This window comes from Chenopodium quinoa, unplaced genomic scaffold, assembly GCF_001683475.1.
Source record: "Chenopodium quinoa cultivar QQ74 unplaced genomic scaffold, ASM168347v1, whole genome shotgun sequence".
NCBI classification, from domain to species: Eukaryota; Viridiplantae; Streptophyta; class Magnoliopsida; order Caryophyllales; family Amaranthaceae; genus Chenopodium; species Chenopodium quinoa.
In genome coordinates this window covers 3,383,479-3,402,746 of record NW_018742205.1, presented here as the reverse complement: position 1 = coordinate 3,402,746, position 19,268 = coordinate 3,383,479, and the positions used below count along the sequence as shown (strand labels likewise).

At 33.3% G+C, this 19,268-nt stretch overlaps 1 protein-coding gene and 1 pseudogene across 2 annotated transcripts; one reads left to right on the top strand and one right to left on the bottom strand.

Annotated features, from left to right (window-relative positions):
• Positions 1–3,042: 3,042 nt before the first annotated feature.
• Positions 3,043–5,151, top strand: LOC110729397 (annotated as a pseudogene).
• A 558-nt stretch (positions 5,152–5,709) lies between these two features.
• On the bottom strand, positions 5,710–14,096 carry LOC110729388 (protein ABSCISIC ACID-INSENSITIVE 5-like). Of its 2 annotated transcripts, XM_021909133.1 has the most exons (5): positions 12,404–14,096; positions 7,015–8,281; positions 6,736–6,807; positions 6,591–6,618; positions 5,710–6,147 (listed from the first exon to the last, which is right to left on the bottom strand). In XM_021909133.1, the coding sequence occupies exons 2-5, from the start codon at positions 8,164–8,166 to the stop codon at positions 6,140–6,142; spliced, it is 1,260 nt and encodes a 419-aa protein (XP_021764825.1). In that variant the 5' UTR covers positions 8,167–8,281; positions 12,404–14,096; the 3' UTR covers positions 5,710–6,139. The 2 variants fall into 2 exon arrangements, with proteins under 2 accessions (XP_021764825.1, XP_021764816.1); XM_021909124.1 differs by lacking the exon at positions 6,591–6,618.
• Positions 14,097–19,268: the final 5,172 nt, after the last annotated feature.

Here is a 19,268-nt window from a genome sequence, read left to right as displayed (position 1 = left end):
CTAATTGCTCTAATACTCTAATTCAATCAAATAATTAATTATTCAACAAGACAACGATTATATATCATTTTATCTCAAATTCCTAATCAAATTAGCAATTATCATTTAGCAATAACTCAATACGACAATAAGGCAATAAGGCAGTATCGCAATGATTAATTTTAAAAAAATAGAAAGACAGCAAGTCATTAGTCATGCAACAAGGCAGTTAGGCAGCAATTCAGCAAATGCAATTAGACAAAAACTGAAAGACAATATTCACAATTATTCAATTAGACAATTTCGACAACATTCACAATTAGACAATTTCGACAACATTCACAAATCACAATTTGACAGCAATGAAAGACAACATTCACAATCACATGAATTCACAGCAAGCCAGCAATAGGCATTAAAGGAAACCGGAAAGGCAAGCTCACTAGATACCAGGTTGATTGTTCGAGGCCGTGCCGCCGTGACAAGAAGTCCGTTGTGAATGTACATATTATCCCCTTCTAATCGACTTCTGCAATAAATCGATGATAACCCATGACAAGAAGTCAAGAACAATGTACAGATTACACTAATTACTGAACATGAGAACAATGTAGTACATTAGCTACCTCAAGAACAACCTCCATTGATAAACACTCTAAAACAATAGACATTCCGCATTTCAAGTTTTCAACACTTCAACAATCAAAAATCATCACTTCAACAGACAACAATTCAACAGACAAATGAGTAAATGACAATTCGACAATCAATCAATCAGACTATCATCTACCCCAAGTCCTCAACAAATGAAATACTTCTACAAACCCTAAATCAGTAAATCAGATACTTCCCCAATTTCAACCATTTTTTCAATAGTCACCCCAAAACCCAAAATTGATAGCTAAAGTTCATCACACATTCAAACACCACGTAATTAATTAAAAAGATCATGAAACCAAAAACTTTATATTAACCCAGAAAGCTAGAAGACGACATACAATTAAAGGAAACCAGGGAAGGGGGCAAGGCCGCAAGTCTGCAACAGCTCACGGTGGAGGGCATGTGAGGTAAAAAAAACCGCTGGGCTGCAGCTTTACTTCTTAACATATATCACACAAATATTCTATTTAACCCTTTTCCGCTTTTTGAAAAAAAAACTTTTCAATTTTTTCAAAAAATCAGTGGGTTCAATGAACCCACATTGGATCAGCCACTGATTGGAGTAGTGAAGAGAGGATGAGTGGATGAGGAGCTATTGGGACAATGTGACTATCAATTTCAGACGAACAAGTAATATAATTCAAAGAATGATATTATAAAACTAGTATCTATTCATAAAAAATCCATCAAATATCCAAATTATTGCTAAGAAATGCATCACAATTAACAATGACATTTGCGCAAGCCCGTCCCTACCCCGGCTCAGGGAGAAGAGGTCCATTTTCATAGTTTTGACCTACAATACAGATTATTAACAACAACTTGCAACACATTAACAACTTAATTTGACTTAATTAACAAATTAAGCTTCAAAAATCACATTAAATTCTTCACGCTTAAGAATATATCAGCGTACATTGCACATAGCAAGATTCCAGCAACAAAATCGATCGTTATAGTCATTCATAAGTTTAGTAATTATAACCAAATGTTCAATAATCTACCTTAGAAGAACCCTAAATTGACTATACTGAAAATTAGATTTAACAATAAACCCTAGATTGTGAAATTGATATTCGATTATATAAAAAAGAAATTATTAATTTTACCTCAGAAGTTGCTTCAAAGGAGTGGGGAAAGTTCAGAAGAGACTTCAATGGAGAAGAGTATGTGCTTCAATGGAGGAGAAAGAGAGAGGGTGCAGTAAAGTCTCCTCAAACAAAAATAAAGAGAGTTAGGTTTAAGTGATTTAATTCTATGTTTAAACCAAACAAATGAAAAGAAAACGATTAAATGATTCATTTCCTTCTACTTATTTGTTTTTTTTTTTCAACTTCATTTCCAATATTTATACCAAACGACCAATAGTGTTACCTTTATTAGTTATTTGGTATCAGAAGCGTAAATGATTACAAGCAATTTGTTTCCTCTTGTTTGGCATAGATAACTTGGAAACAAATAGTTTTCCTTTTATTTTTTGTTGTCTTTGCTATTTTTTGCTACAATTTATGCAATGTAGAGCAACACTTATTACAATACAATGTCATATGCTAAATATAGGCAAAGTAACTTAAATTATTGATTACAAAAGCATTGAAATTCTTGCATTCCATAAAAAATAAAAAAACAAAAAAAAAAATCAAAATCTATTGCATATTTTTTGTTCATATTAGTTGGCGCTTGATAGAAGATGCGGAGTTTATGTTTTTCGGCCATGAGAATTGTAGCAACCTCTAAAGATTCTGATGGAGAAATGCCACCTAACTTCATCACCTTGTCCAAAACCTTGTTCACTTTTTCATCCATCTTTTGCTCCCTTTCTTCCGCTATAGACCATGCACTAGCTATAGTCCCGAGATTAACATTGATATCTTCAAATATCTTCCCAAGTTTGCTGGAAACATCATGAAGGGAGTCCACCAAATCATCATCACCATTCATACACAAGCTCTTCAAATCTACCTTGTTCTTTCCTTTTACCTTAGCCTCTTTCGCCTATATACAACGTTTTTCGGATTGAGTAGTAGAATCACTTGCAGAAGAATGAGTCGTTGAAGTCTTCACTTTTTCCATTTTTGAAGGATTTGAATGATTATCCTCTATTTTCATGGGGCGTTTTCCGGAATGACTTGTAGAAAAAGAAGTGTCTGAATGAGTAGAATTCACATCATCTTCTTCATCACTCTCGAAATTCAATGGTTGCTTATCAATCTCTTAATCCATATCTTCTATAGCATCAATGAACGACTCACTTGCATCTCCAGTAGCTTTGTCTTTTGTGTTTATTTTTGCAAGAGTTTCACAATATCAATAAATGATTCCAAACTAGTATAGTGGTTGGGGTTATTTTTTATATCAATAAATGATTAATGATGTTAAATTATGGTAAAAGTAGCCGAAAATCGGATATTGATTGTAGTTTAAAATATTTGGTGACTTGTAACCCGTAAAAATGAGTACTTTTACGGGTTGTAATTGATAAAATTTCCCTAGGAAATAAACTTGTTTTCCCGGGTAAGTATTTCACTTTTGGCGACCACCGTCAAACGCTAATCTTGCTATTCTTACCCAAAAGGTTGAAAAATGGGAAGAGCACGCCAACGCCCCATATTGCAGCCGCAGCGCAGACTACTGAATAGTTGAATTGATATACACTATACTCCACTGGGTTGACATCTACATCTAACGGTAAGTTCTCTTTCAAATATCATCTCAAAAGTTTCCTTTTATACTACGTAATTTTAATTTTTTTTTTTTTTATAATTTATGCTTCAGTTGGGGAACAACTTGATTCAATTGCTTCTAAAATTGCTAAATTGTACCATAATTCGCAGTAATTTCGTCTTTTAGTTACACTCTTTAAGTGATTTTATCAAATTTTGTTTCTGGGTATCTTAAATTTTCAATTTTTTTGCTTTTTGATGGGGCAAATTTGAAACCCTGATTCTCACAAATCCTACACTAGATTTTAAAGTTGTTGGGTTTTAATCTAGGTTGCACGGAGACAGATTGTATTGAGGTGGGACTTTTGGGTTGTTTGTGTGGATGTATGGATAATCTCCCAGTTGAAGTTATTGGTAACATATTGTCCCAACTTGGGGCTGCCAGAGATGTGGTGATTGCATCTACTTCATGCCAAAAATGGCGTGAGGCTTGGAGGAATCACCTTCATTCTCTCTTGTTCGACTCGAGTGATTGGCCTTTGTACCATGATTTCCCACTATATAGATTGGAAATTTTGATCACTCAAACTATATTCCAAACAAGAGGACTTCAACGCCTCTCGATCCTTATGAACGATGTCGACGAGTTCTCAGCTGCGCCTGTGGTTGCTTGGCTGTTGTATACCCGAGACTCTTTGCGCGAGCTATACTATAATGCGAGGACAATTCCAAGTGTGAACATTTTAGAAAAATGTGGACGGCATAAGCTAGAGGTTTTGGCATTAGCTCATAACTCTATCATTGGTGTAGAGCCTAGTTATCAGAGGTTTCCTCAATTGAGGTCATTGTTATTGACTAGTGTTAGCATCTCAGCGCTGGACTTGAGTTTGCTCCTCAATATTTGTCCTAAGCTTGAGGTGTTAAAGCTTATTAATCCTGATATTGTCATATCTGATAATCATACAACGCTAGAGCTCTATAGTACTTCGTTGAAAGATGTCTATATGGATGCTATTAGTATGGACAAGGTTATATTAGAGGGTGATCATATTGAGAAACTGCATTTGAAGGATTGTACCCTTGAAATGTTTTTGCTTGTTGGAAAAGGTGGGTTGAGGATTTTTAGGATTGACGATGTTAGTGTTTTGCATTTTGATATTGGTGAGAATATTGAAAATCTCGAAGTTGTTGATGCAAGCAACTTCACAATTATGTGGCCAAAGTTTTATCATATAATCTCAAAGTCACCGAGATTGAGATATCTTAGACTCTGGGGTTGAGTATTTGATGATGAAGATGAAGTTGTGGATTTGGAGGCTGTTTCTGTTTGCTTTCCTCGACTGAAACATCTCTCCCTAAGCTATGAAAGAGACTCCGTGCTTCACTATGGTTTGCCAGGATCATCTTGTTTGGAGAATGTAGCTGTTTTGGAATTGGGGTGGACGGTAATCAATGATCTCTTCATTGAGTGGTTGTCTGGACTTCTAGAAAGATGCCCTAATCTCAAGAAGTTGATTATCTATGGGGCTGTGTCAGGGGCCAAAACACATGACGAGTGCAATGCTCTTGCTCGCTTCACCTCATCCATTGTTCAGCTTATGAGGATTCATTCACAAGTAGAGGTATTATTTGAATTTGAATGACAATTATCCCTTTGTAATTTTGGGTCAAGTTTTTGAGAAGTGTGGCTTGGTCAGGGACATATGCCACTCTCTTTCCGCCAATCCTCTCAGGATTAAGGCTTCCTAGAGATAGAAATTGCTGTAACCTTACATGTTCATAAGCAACATTAGGAACCCAAATGGTATAAACAAAATTATGTTTTTATGAAAAGATTACACATTTTCCCATACACTGTTGAATGTTGATCATTGTTTGTGGTTGGGTATGAAGTCATGCAAATATGGACCAATGTACAAGAGTACAATGTACAAGCTACCTTTAATATTGTTGTTCATGAGAAAAAGTAGCTGCAAGGGTTTGTTCTGATAAAATTATTAGCAGTCCTAGATAACAATCATGGTTTATGATTAGTGATGCAAAGACAGGGACCAGATGTGTTTTTTTACCATAATTAGAACATTTTATATACTTCTTAACCAGATCCTCTAACTATGCTCACAAAGAATCGAAACAAGTACATGCATATATCCTTAACTTATCAAGCATGTGTATTGATACTTTAAGTTTACACTTTTTTAGTGGAAGGCAATGCTCTTGGTTAGGAGAAATTGAGGCAACATTTGCGGTTGCATCTCGGTTTCCTAAGCTTGTTTAAATCAATTCAATTCGCCAATTGCTAACAGAGCTAACATTAGCTAGAATGGTCCTGGTGAATGCTAGCAAAACATACACTGGTTGTGTTTCCAAGTTATTCAACTTGCATTGGTGTCAACCAAGATTGAACTAGACTGATCAATATAAACCTATATTCAGAACGCATAATGAGAATTAGCAACTTGTTTCAAAATTTGACTTGAATTTCTATCTGACAGATTCTCCTGTTAAGTTTGCGATACATTAAGGAGAGGATGAAATCCATATACAAATTCTGCAACTGATTGCTAAAAAGCAGAAAATATTTACAGCATTTTAAAGATGACAACAGAAGAGAAAGGTAGGCTGTTTTGCTTTGTGTATAATATAACCTAAAAGAACAACTAACACTACATTATTGATCTCTGAAGATCAGATTACATAATTACTACTAAATACTATATCCGGACTCAGTTTCCTCTTTGAATCTAATCTAAAGGGTGCAGCTCCGACTCCTCATTGTTCTCAGCTTATCTTGAGTTCTCTGTGCCCTGCTCAGTACTGCCTGTAAATTCTGCTCCTCATGATACTGCAAACCACAAGCAAATAAAACACGATTAAATTGTTGTCAAAATATCAATTTTTGATAGCTCTAAACAATGACCCCTGCCGAATATTTGACCCAATCTCAAACAATATGCAAAAGTCATGGCTCGAACAAAAATTGACCCAACCCGAGCTGAAAATTAGTAGGTCTATCATTGATGACCAATCATAATAAGCTACTTAATGAAAACCGAATATGACCTGGGCCAAAATTAAACCAGGCGAGTAGATCACCAAAAGATGCCCCAAAACACAAGTGCCTACACTGGAACAGACATGCTTGCCACCTCTATGGCTCTATCTATGGCTTACTAAAGTTGATTCTCATTTAAAAAATCATTACTTTCTGTGAGCATTCCAGTTTTAACAATCATAACTCATGAGGCCGTCAAAAACTTTTCTTAAAGGCAAAGCGAAAAGGATTACCTGCTGTTTCCTTTCTCTCTATATCATCCTATAATGATAAGCAACAATTGTAAGACAAATTATAGTTGGGAATTTTTTGTTTGTAATAATGTGCACTTGAAGAGAAAAACACATTGAATTCAACAGGAAACACTAGTATTATTACCAGGGCCTGCTTTAATTGTGCATTCTCCTCCCTTAACTGATTTAATTCTGCTTCCAGCTCTACGGTATACGCCTGCAGAAAATGCAATTCAGTAAGCCATATAGTTGTAGGAACTAGTACAAGACAAAACCGATTGATTGAAAATAAGTCTCTGCATTCTAAAATTGCTTTACATCATATTTTACTCACTGTTATTATTAAGAGTTTTATACTATTTTCTAGCATAACTATATGGACAAAGTTATTTACTCAAAAAAAAAAAAAAAAAAAAAAAGATACCTGTTTCCTGGCTCTAGACCTGGCAGCAGACTCTCTATTCTTGATCATCCTCCTCTGCCTCCTCTCCACCACTTTCTCCACTGGGCCGTCAATAATCCTCTTCCTCCCTCGTAACGCAGCCATGTCCATCCCATACTGGCCACCAGGATTGTCTACCTGACCTGGCCCGCACATACCCTCTGGAGAAACCGGGCTAACTGGTGCACCAGGTGTGAAAGCTCCACCAGGGCCACCTCCATTATTCATACGACCTCCATAACAGGCCACTGAGGGCCCTACCACTGGAGCTGGATACCCATTACTCCTCTTTCCATTCCCTGTGTATCCGGAACTCTCTCCTGCACTTGGTGGCATAGGCTGGTAGGCCCCTCCTGGGGCCATGCCCATCATGGGCCTTGTGACGAAGGTAGGACCCATCTGGGGAGCACTAAAGCCAAATTGGTGGTGAGGCGGGTGCTGAGCTGGAGGTGGAGCGGGTGCTACTGCCAATGGTGTTGGCGCCGTGGGCCCACATTGTTCGCGAACAACACCTGCTTTAATCAGGAAGTCCTCTAGAGTCATCTCTCCAAACGTCGCTTGGCGCTGAGGATCATTGGAATTTACCACCTGTTGTTGCTGCTGATTATTTTGCTGCTGTTCATCATCCTCAGGCTGTTGGATCCTCTGAATCTCAGTCCAAACTTCATCAACTGTCTTCCTGCACAGTGGTGCTGGGAGGGTGAGGGAGCCTTGCCTCGGCAAACTCGCCTGCTTAGCTATAGCCCCCTTACTACTCGAAGAAGCTGCAACACTAACAGAAGGCAGCTGAACATTATTAGGATGTTCATGATGGTGGCCATGATGAGATTGGTTCTCCTCAGCAGTCCAAATACTGTTTAGGAACTCGTCCATATTCATCGACCCAAAATTCTTGCCGTTCTCACTAAGAGTATGCTGAAACTCATCCAAGGTAAGAGAGTAAATTGAAGACTGGCGCCCCAAGGCTGGGAACGCGTAGTTGTTGTTGTTATTATTGTTGGTCCCGCCGTTGCCATGGTTATGATTATGGTCTGTGTGATTGTTTTTGGGGTTGTGATGAGGATCTATGGTTGCTGTCATTGCTGGTGAATTAACCTCTGCTTGTGCCATTATTTCCAATTCAGCCGCTACCATTTGTAAATTCACCGCCACAGTTATTAGTTCCACCGAATATAGATAACCTTTCAGAGCTCCGGTTGAACTCTTCGATTTAAATCTGTTGTAGGAAGCAGTTTTCTGGACTATGAAGCTGCAGTAGAGCAAAGCAGAGTAGTGTAAGCATAACCGTCACACTAGAGGTAGATCATAGATAAAGAAAGTGGAAGAAATAAAAGACACACCAAGAAATAAATTCTTCCCTTTTTTGTCCACACCCTAAATTCCAAATAAAAAAGAAGAAAAAAAGAACAAAAGTACAAAAACTGTTTGATATTTTAGTCATTTTTTACTTTGAATTTTTCCCTTTTCTTTTCTTAATTAAAGTTTTCCAAGCTTCCTAACTCACAAAAGGTAGAACCTCATTTTCAGTCATAGTTTTGCATATTGAAATGGGCCAATACACTCAAGTTTTATACTCCGTACTTTGTATTAAGGAATAATTAACAGGAATAATAAGGAGTACCAAGTATTACCTATTTTCTGTTAATAATTGCAAATTGACTATTTAATATAATAATTCGTAAATTGATTTTTTAACCTCTACTCAAGATAACATTATCAGAGTTATTCCTATGGTCGATTTTGAATTGTCCTCTATAGGTAAAATGAACTGTCAAAAAATTTCTCTCACATTTTTGGTATAATTCTCCACTGAAACCAATTCATATTGATTATCTTGGCAACAATTAACAAAATAAGAAAACCTATGTAACAAAGGGAGTATGATTCAATCCCATTCTTTTTTAATACGCCTTACAACAAACAGTAGTAACAACTAACAAATAAGAATGAGTGAATATCAGCTCACTTATTATTCCTAGAGTACAATTCAAGATAAAATGTTCATAGATACAAATTGAGAAAAATATACCAAGAACTACTAATTGTTGAAGAAAAACGACTGTATAGTTTAATTTCAAAACTCATGAGACACGGATCTTAGGCTCAATCATTTGCACTCGAGAAGGGTTGAATCGGGGGAGGTAGTGCCCTCTCAAAAGGCATAGGAATAGCGAGGAGCCAAGGATTATAGGAATACCATTCGCATGCTCCTAGAGTCCTAAACAGCTAGTAAAAAAGAGAAGCGAAGAAAGCGAAATGGCGATAAGCCCTTTTGAGTTTTAGGCAACCTCTCAACAAAGCCAATGAAAGCAAAGGCAAGATGCTGTTTCTGTTGGTAAAAGACAACTTTCTTTGTTGTACAGCTTGTACTACGATTCTTGATTCCTTTACTCCCCCTTTCTTATCTTATCAACTGTTCATTACGTTCATTTTTTTTAATTCTGTCAGTTACTTCGTCATTTCGCTTCACATCTTGGAAGTATTGAACAAAGTTTGTCATACACAAAATATGTTGGTACGTCGTTTAATCAATCTAGATTTATTTAGGAAAAAAAATCAAAGCTAAACAAGTACTACGCACTTTTCATCAAATCTGCCTTCTAAATTTTGTGATGGTTACATGTTTGAAAAACAATTTGATAGCAACAAAGAAATTGAAGACTTACTAGCTTTGAATTATAAGATGCTTATACACACGTAACATGTAGGGAAAGAGCGGCATACAAGTATTTGATAAATTTTCCGAATCGATATTACGTAGTAGTTTAAAATACATGACAAAATTATGTGGTGATTGATGTACTTATTGTTTAAGTTAGCTTAATTTTTTTCACTTTTAGCCCTTATATACAACACTAAGAATTGATATATGTATAAAATAAAATCACAATAATGTACTTATTAGTATAAATTAAATTTATGTTGGATTTAAGAGGATTTTAAAAGCTTCAAATAAAGAAAATAGCATAGATTAGTAGGTCCAAAGTTTTAGATAGATGAAGCAAGAGACTTATTCTAATTCTTATTATTTTTATTTTTATTAAAGGGGTTTTAAAATTTATAAAAGATCTAATTATATGCACATCATTAATTGAGATCTATTTTGAGTGGCACATGAATACATAAGCGTAACCCCTTCATGCAAGACCATCTCCAATGGTAAGCTATAAGGGCTTATTGCTTACCTTGATACATCAAAATTTTGAGCTAGTATATTATTAAGCTATAAGGTGCTCCAATGGTGAGAAATAGAATGTTGTAGCTTGAAAAAATAAATTAATTAATTAAATAGTTTTAATTATACACATGTCATAATATAAGTGGATGAAGTGTTCTTTGAAAAATCGAGCAACGTTGCTCAAATAACAAGCTACATTGCTTGATATAACTACATCAATATTGTCACTTTAATGGTAAGCTACATCCTTACAATTTAATTTAATTTGCAAGCAGATCCATTTTATAAACCATTAAAGATGCTCTTACAAGGCTACACCGATTCAATCTTCCTCAAAGTAGTGGTATGATGTGGCCACCAAAATTCAAACTTGAGAATTAAGTGGGAATGGGTTGGTAAAAATGTAAATCTCACATCTTACCCACACGAGGTAGAGTTGATATATATGTCATTTTCTAAATTTAGTATGTTAAATTATTGATATTTTCATATTGCTCTTAATAAAAACATTAATTAAGTATTCTTAGATCAATTACTTCATGTCATGATTGAGATGTAGAACTTTATTATGTTTTAAATCGTTCTTTTGAAAAGAGACAGAGTATAAAACTGGACCACAATTTAAAAATATACACTTTTAAAAGGTAGAAATCTCTTCCCTCCCCTTCCGTTCCTTCACCCCCATTTAGCTTAGTCCTTCCTCTATCCCTATTTACTTGACAAAATTTTACTTTTGACTATTCAAGGTCCTTATATTGACCATAATTTTTTGGCTAAATTTGAAAACAAATACGAAGTATTAGTTTGAAAAAAGTTAATTTCATCTTGATGTAAATTTTTTAAAAATTACTACTCTGTATTATTATTATTTTTTGTAGATAAATTAATTGACATTTAAAGTTCTAAATAATCAAGCGTGTTTAATCAAAGTATTTATAGGATCTTGTTGACTCATGTGTGGTTTCGATCCAAAAATTGGTCTCCTTGCCATGTTAGAAAATAAATATCTTCTACAGCCGTTCACAAGAGAAAAAAAAAAAAAAAAAAAAAAAAAAAAACTTTTAGGAATTATAATTGGACCACCTAACGTCACTGATACCAAAAACGGGTATAATTAGTGCGTAAGCCCAAAGACTAGGATCAACCTCTTTTTAGGCATTTTTCTTAATAAAACTTTTTTTTTTCTTTTAATGAAACACTGAACAAATTTTAATCAATTTTTGCCAATTAATAAACACAAACTTCAAGGACTTGGGAGTTAGGACGGGATAGTTCTCCTAGAAGATATACATAAATAATCATAAAGATTAATAATAAAGATATATAAAATAATCAGATATTTCCACTAGCATTTGTTTAGTTAGTGGACTTAAAAGCATATCTTTTCTTCTTTATACAAGTATAAAAAAATGAAATACTTATGCGGTGTGCTACAAGCCTAACAACATAGCGTCATGAAAGGGAAAGAAGGATACTTCCCAATTCGGAAATGGTGCCCATATGTTCCCTCACTGTTAAGGTTACGACTAGATTGACTATTAACAGTATTATGATAGAATACGTCATTACTTAATATAATCAACTAATTATTCGATACTTAACAGTTTTCTTATATGACGCCATTTATATTTTTATGGTAGGTAATCCATTAATGTACCCATTATGTTAAAAAAAAAAATTAGTTTCAGTTAAATTGAAATGTGCCAACTTTATGTAATAAATATAATTCATCAGATGGATGAATAATCTACTTTCTTCGTCACTTTCATTGATTATGATTATCAATAAAAACACTTACATACAATAATAATTTTTTTTATCTATTTATTTATTTTTTTTAACAAATTTAGAATACCACAACACTGAGAGTTAGTGATTCAGACACTAACAAGTGGATCAATTTAAAACCAAGAAAATTGGCAATTAGTAGTAAAAACTTAAAACTATGTCCAAAACTCCCAAAAGTATATGTATGTTTTAATGGGGGTACTTAAAAATGCAGTAGTAAATCCACAGCTCTCTCATATCCCTCCTCCCCTTTCAAAATCGCTACGATATCGGTCCGTCTTATTACGAGTACAAATTACACTATCAACGCGACTATTAATTAATCCCAAACCAATTCAAGATCATAATCAATGACAGGGAAGCAATGAATTATAGACAAAAGCAAAAACAAAAAGCTCAAATAACCTGATTTGATGAAATAGTAGAAATTCAATCCAATTTCTTCAATCTGAGACATCCAAGTTTCTGCTGGAAAACCCATCAAAAAATGTGGAGAGAAAAAAAAGTCTTGAGATTTTTTTTTTTTTTTTTTTTTTTTTTTTGGTGTGTAAAATCAATAAGAGTACTGGAAAAATTGGGGTGTAAAGGAGGAGAAATAGACAACGGTAGCCCTTAAAATGTGGGGTATCCTTTTCTTTCTAGGGGCCCAATTAATTTTTGGGCCGTCACACAGGACGGTAGTATTGAGAAAAGGTTTATCTGGGGACCACAGAAATGAATTTTAAAATATAAAAAGTTTATTATTTCATTTTTTAAAGTTTCTGAGTACTATGAATATTTATTGAATTGGATTTTATTAAAGAATAATCCCACCTTTAGTACATATTCTCAAAATAATCTTATCTTTGCGTAATTTAGAAATAATTCCATCTTTGTACCGCATATTCTCAAAATGAGACTTTTTACCTCCAACCTGTAAAACAGGTTAGATTTTTTTTTTTAATTTTTTTTTTTTATTTTCTTCTAATCCCTCTTCTCTCACCTCACCCCCTCCATGGCTGCATCCATGTCAACCACCATAACCACCATCACACCACCACATGACCTCCTCCCAAAATCCTAATTCCAACCTATTCCCATCCCCACCCCCTTTCACCACAGACCTGACCTCCACCCAAACAATCTTCATTCTAGCTTCTTCTTCACTGCACCAACCCCGGCAGTCCTACCCTGCACCCCACAACCGTGCAGCCACCATCCCTCACCTCGCAACAACCAATCCCGACAGTCCCGCGACACCAACAGAGCAGCCCAGCTCACTCCTCAGGTCGCCGCACTCCACCTCACCAAAATTCGACAGCAGTTGATCACAAACCGCATCTTCACTCCACAATCCGCATCACAGCCCACAACGGCACCAAGAACAACCCCTGCTCCACCTACTTCCGCCAACAATAGCAGCATCGGGTGCACAAACCTGGGTATAATCCGAACCGAATCACGAGCTTCGCACGTGATGTTGTGCTATTTGGTGCGGTGGTGGCGATTTGGTGTGTGTGGGTTCGCTTGGTGGCGGTGAGTTGTGGTGGCAGCAACAGCGGAGGAAGGTGAGACTTTGTTGTGATGGTGGTAAGGGGCGACGGCAGGGGGTTGTGATGGTGGTGATAAAGGGGTGGCGGGCCCTTTCAGTCCGGCGATGAAGGGGGTGATCGTACACAGGCTGGGGCTGGGAGATTTTTAAAAAAAAATTGTTTTGTTTATTTTTTTTAAAATTATTTAAAACAGGTTACTAATTCATAAACCGGTAAAAGGATCATTTTGGGAAGATGGGGGTACAAAGTGGAATTATTTCTAGAATACGTAAAGGTGGGATTATTTTGAACAGATGTGCCAAAGGTGGGATTATTATTTTTAATTTTTTCTTTTATGTTTTGAACAATGGACTCCGCCTTAGGTAAAGGTAATAGGGGTGTTTTAGTATTTTCATAAGGAAAGTGAGATCCTTTCACCAAAAAAAAAATAGAGGAAAGTGAGATTGTTAGATTTGATGGAGGTGTTAGACTGTTAGCACGTGTGCAACAGGTGGATTCATGCGTGGATCCCTCATTTGACGCGTGTCTTACTAATTTTTATTGTTGCAAGAACTTGAAATGTGACCCGATACGATAATTCGATTCAAACCTAGTATATAAATATCGGTTTGAGATTTTTAATTCATTAAATTATATGGGTTATAAATTTATAATTCAATCACGGAGTGACACGTTATATTCATACTACATCTGTTTCTTAATATTTTTGACAATTACTATTTGTAATGATGATAGGGTATTACTTCGTATTAAAGAAAATCGTGTAATGGTAGGACATGCTATAATCGGGGATAAAAGTGTATTAATTGTCCAACAATGAAAGGAGTCAAATCCTATATTCAAATCATACAAGTACGGGTGTTCAAAAATTGGTCTGAATTGAAAAAAATGGACTGGATCAGTCCGGATTGGACCAAATTAATCGGTCCGATCTCCGAGTCATAAAATTTATTTTTCCAGTCCGGTCCAAAATCCTAAATGACCGGTCTTGGGCCGGACCAGTTTTTGCTTAAAATTATACATAAAACCTCTAATAATGATTAAGATTATTCTTAACAAGTTTGGAAAACTTTAGTCGTATGAGCTTTTTTATACTAAACATATAAATATAGACGTTAAAATATTTGTCCTTTATTTTTTTTTCAAGTTTTCCATTAATTATTTAAAATTTAAAAAATTTTTTTATAAAAAATTCTAAAATCGGTCCAAATAGCTCCGGTCCGAGTTTTGGACCGATTATTTCGATCGATCCGAGTTCGGTCCTAACTTGATCGGTCCGGTTTTCGGTTCTTAGAATTCAATTTTTCGGTCTAAGTTGGTTCGGTCTTGGACCGATTAACAACCTACATACACGTGGATAAGTTGTGATGGGTCAAATGAGTGTTAAATGATAAAAGTTTCTTTCCGAGAATGAAATGATGTAAATTTATAAAAAATATTATGAAATTGACTTATGATAAATATTAAGAACATTTAGAAACGAATATTATAAAAATGTGTAAAGATTATCCTAAAATAAAGTTATTTCTCCAAGTCAAATAGCATTAATAATCCACATTAATCCAATCTAAACCAATCCAACTTTAAAACAAAAGAATTGAAAATCTAGAATGAAATGATATTTTTAAAATCATTGTCAATTGATCACAAATGAGTTTTTGGGTACAAACAATGTCTTGGATTGTTGCACCAATGTCATTAATAATTCATTTTTGTATAAGATTATCACATACTTTAGTTTTAAACACTTTAGTCTTTAAGTTTAAAGTTACGGTTCAAATCTTGTACAACTAATGTATTTTAATAATGAAAATCAAATACTCTATATATCTATTACAAGTAAATAGAAAGAGCACAACGTTTGAAAACAAAGCAATATTTTAGATATGTACCTAAAACTACTACCTACCCTAATGAGGCCTAACCGCTTAATCCCCGATTTTGAAAGGTGCATGTCAAAGTCAAACCACTACTCATGGTGGATTTCGTTCTTTCGAAGCTTTACATGCATATATTAAGAGATTGATTATAGACTTATAAATGATACAATTAATTTTAATGGATAACAATCAACCAACCAATTTGAATAAAAACTTTCACGAAATAATTAAATTCTTTGCTCAAAGTAAGAGAAAATTAAGTAATATTGTCTCTTGCACACGTTAAGAACTTAGAAGTCCACCAAAAACTAAAAGCTGCCTCTTTTTATCTATCTTATAGTTCAAGGTTTGAATCTCTGGTCCATAATTCATCAATGTTCTCTTCATATGTAAGCAACTTTAGCTTCGTCTCCTTTTCCTCCGACCTCCTATATGTTGCTAAGTACAGTAGAATATACCAGTGGCGGCAGAGCCACTAAGGAACATGGGGGACAACTGGGTCAGATTCTACAAGATCAAACCTATAGAACTTAAAGAATTATGGAAATGATCCAATAGCTTCGAAAGAATTGAACGAGGAGCCGTATAAGGTGAAAATCTCATGTACGGTTATGTAGAGTGGCAGTAAGGGTCACTTATCTGTCAACTTTTCCACTATCACCCCCAAAAAACCAAACTCTTCCTTACGTAAAGTGTCCCCCCAATTCCAAAAAAAAAAATTAGTTTTTTTTTTTAATAATAAAAGCAATAGTAAAGGTATAGATACGTTATACATCTTATTTCTAATATTGAAATAAGTTTGGCTTAGTGGTTGGGCTTGTTTTGGGATTTGGAGTGTCATTTTGCTCACTTGGTCCTAAGTTCAAACCCTCACAAACACATTTTATAGCTTTTTTTTATTTTATTTTTTTTTTATTTTTTTTTATTATTTTCCTTCCTCCCGTTTTTTGATTACTACAATACGAGTAATATACTATATCATATAATTTATTAATGAATACATTACATATCTCTTTATTTTTTTTTATCTCTTTAATTATTTGAGCCTAATTTTTTTTTTTCTCTTCATATTTATTAAACTAGATGAAATCTCGTGCGATGCATGGTTTTTCGTCTAAGATTTTTAATTATTTGATTTATTGTATTTAATAATTTCAGACAAAATTACAAAAGTTTAATATTTTTTTTTACTATAATTAATAATGAATTTATCAAATATAAATAAATTGTAAATATGATATTTTTTCAGTTATATAAAATCTTTAATGTGAAATGATAAATTTTTAATAATTTAAATCCTAAATCATTATTCATTGTTTTACCATATCTTTTATTTCGATAGAATCACCAACCTCGTCCATAACCAACCTACTACATCAATGGATAAATTGAACCGTGGAATGTTAGCCAAACAGAAATTGATATAAATTAAATCTTTACATTTATATAAAATAAATCAATATATTTACCGATAAATGAAAAATTATTGCGATATAAAACCAAATCTATACATTGGAATTTTTTCATCATCTCCAAAAATAACCAAAGTCATCCATATATTAAGTATACAACATCTAATCGTATGCCATTACATAAACAAATAATCATTAAGTATCCTAAATAAATACAATGTAACTAATATATACAAATATAAATTTAAACATAAAATTTTAAAAATTACCTGGACATTAATGACCTAAAACAAACACAAAATTTCTAATAGAAAATTCGCTTGATGGGGTTTTGTATTGATACGACATTTTATTTGTGTCGTATGATGTGTTAGATCTGCATGTAAAAAAACATTTAGTAAATAAAACATAAACATATAATCGTTGAGTATCCCAAATTAATACAATGTAAGTAATAATTAGAAATACTAATTTAAGCATAGGATTTTAAAAATTAAGCTAAAAATTACCTGGCCATTGATGACCAAAAATTAACACAAAATTACTAACACAAAATTCGCTTGATGGAGTTTTTTATTGATACGAAATTTTGTTTGTGTCGTATGATGTGTCAATTTATAATGGTAGGTATCACAAATTTTAATTTAATTATAATTAACGAACAATTTGTATTTCTTATCATAAATACTATCAAAATTTATCTTATAATGATATGTATCAAACTTTATTATAAGCGTTTATCATTTAAATATTGTTTAGTATATTTTTTTTGGATTTCTCATACTCGTAGTATTGAATTAATAAATTTATCTTTTCCTATATTTTTACTTTATTTTTTTTCATCAAAATAATTTAATTCGTGGATTATAATCTACGTGGTGTTAAAATTTTAGATATATCAAATCTAATTCGTTACTTTTATCTAGGTGGCGGCATAATTTTTTAATCCAAAAATAAAATACAAATCTTTCTTCTTATTAGTCGAAATAAGTATATTTCTTACGTGGCACTCCAAATGCTTTCCAAAAATGCCTACTTTATATATATATATATTAGATTATTCGTAACTACAATTAAAAATTTCTATTATACTGAATAAATTGTAATAATATGATTAGTCCATAAAAGTTGGCTTTTTTTTTTTTTTTTTTTTTTTTTTTTTGCAAATGTAATTAAACCCCTCCATATCTACTATCAATTTATTTAAAGGCTAATTATTTGACTTTATGATAAATAAATTAATTCGTATGTATCGGCTAGTGGATTACATAACCTAAGATCAAGGGTTACAAACAACAATTTAGTGCTTTGTTGTTTCTTAATATGCAACGGAGCTTTTTACTACTCCTCTTTTACCATATAAGAATAATTGTCATAACTATTTATATGATATTTTTTCTTGTGATTTTGTCGAAATATTAGATATCAAAAATTTGTCTCCCCGAAATTTAATTTCTGGCTTCGCCATTGAAATATACTACTTTGTGCAAAAATTAACATGAACAATCCAAATTCATGTTAATTTATTTGCGTAACAAGTTAGGCACGTTACGGTGTTTCTTATGGTTAGGCTGAATCACTTATAGTTTGACTTGTCAAAGTAATACTTTCAACTACACTATTTTTAAGCAACAACTAGTGTGTGGCCCAAGTGATGCCTCGGGCTGTTACTTTGAACACTTGTAATGAAATTGATAGATTCATTCTTTATTTATTTATTTATTTATTTATTTATTATATGTTTTTTTATCATAGTTTTTCATAAAACCTGTGAATAAATTAGTTATGGAATAATTATTCTTTAATTATACAAACATGTCCATCGTATAAAATTTATAATATAATGAAAACAAAGACATAATTATATTATCAAAATAAGTGGACAACTACAGTTAATTTATAACTATAGTAAAAAAAAAAAATTGTATTCATAACCTCGATGAGTATTATTAGCAAATAATAGAATTGATTTTTTTTTTAAATTACAATTATTAAATGTTCAGATTTCCAATCCATATATATCTATGAGTTAAATATAAAAGCATGATTAATCAATAGATGGGATGATAAGACTTTTAATGTATATTTTAGTGGTTGTGAGTTCAAATGTCATGATTAACATTTTTCATTAAAATATGCTCACAATTGAAAGATGGCGTGACGAGAGTGTCACGTGGCACATATACGTTTTTAGGAACGCTTAAGTATAGATGTATTCTCTAATTATGAGATCAATACAAGCATACAAATTTTAAAGTAGTGCCTTTGGATGGTTGAATTATACTGTACAACTAAACATTCCAGTGTAGGCCTTGTTTAGTTCAACTTATTTTTACTTATTTCAGAAAAAATAAGTTTAGATCAGATTAGAAAAAATAAGTTCACATCAGATCATCGTTTTATGTACAATTTTTTATCGCTAAATACCTTTAATTTCGTAATGAAA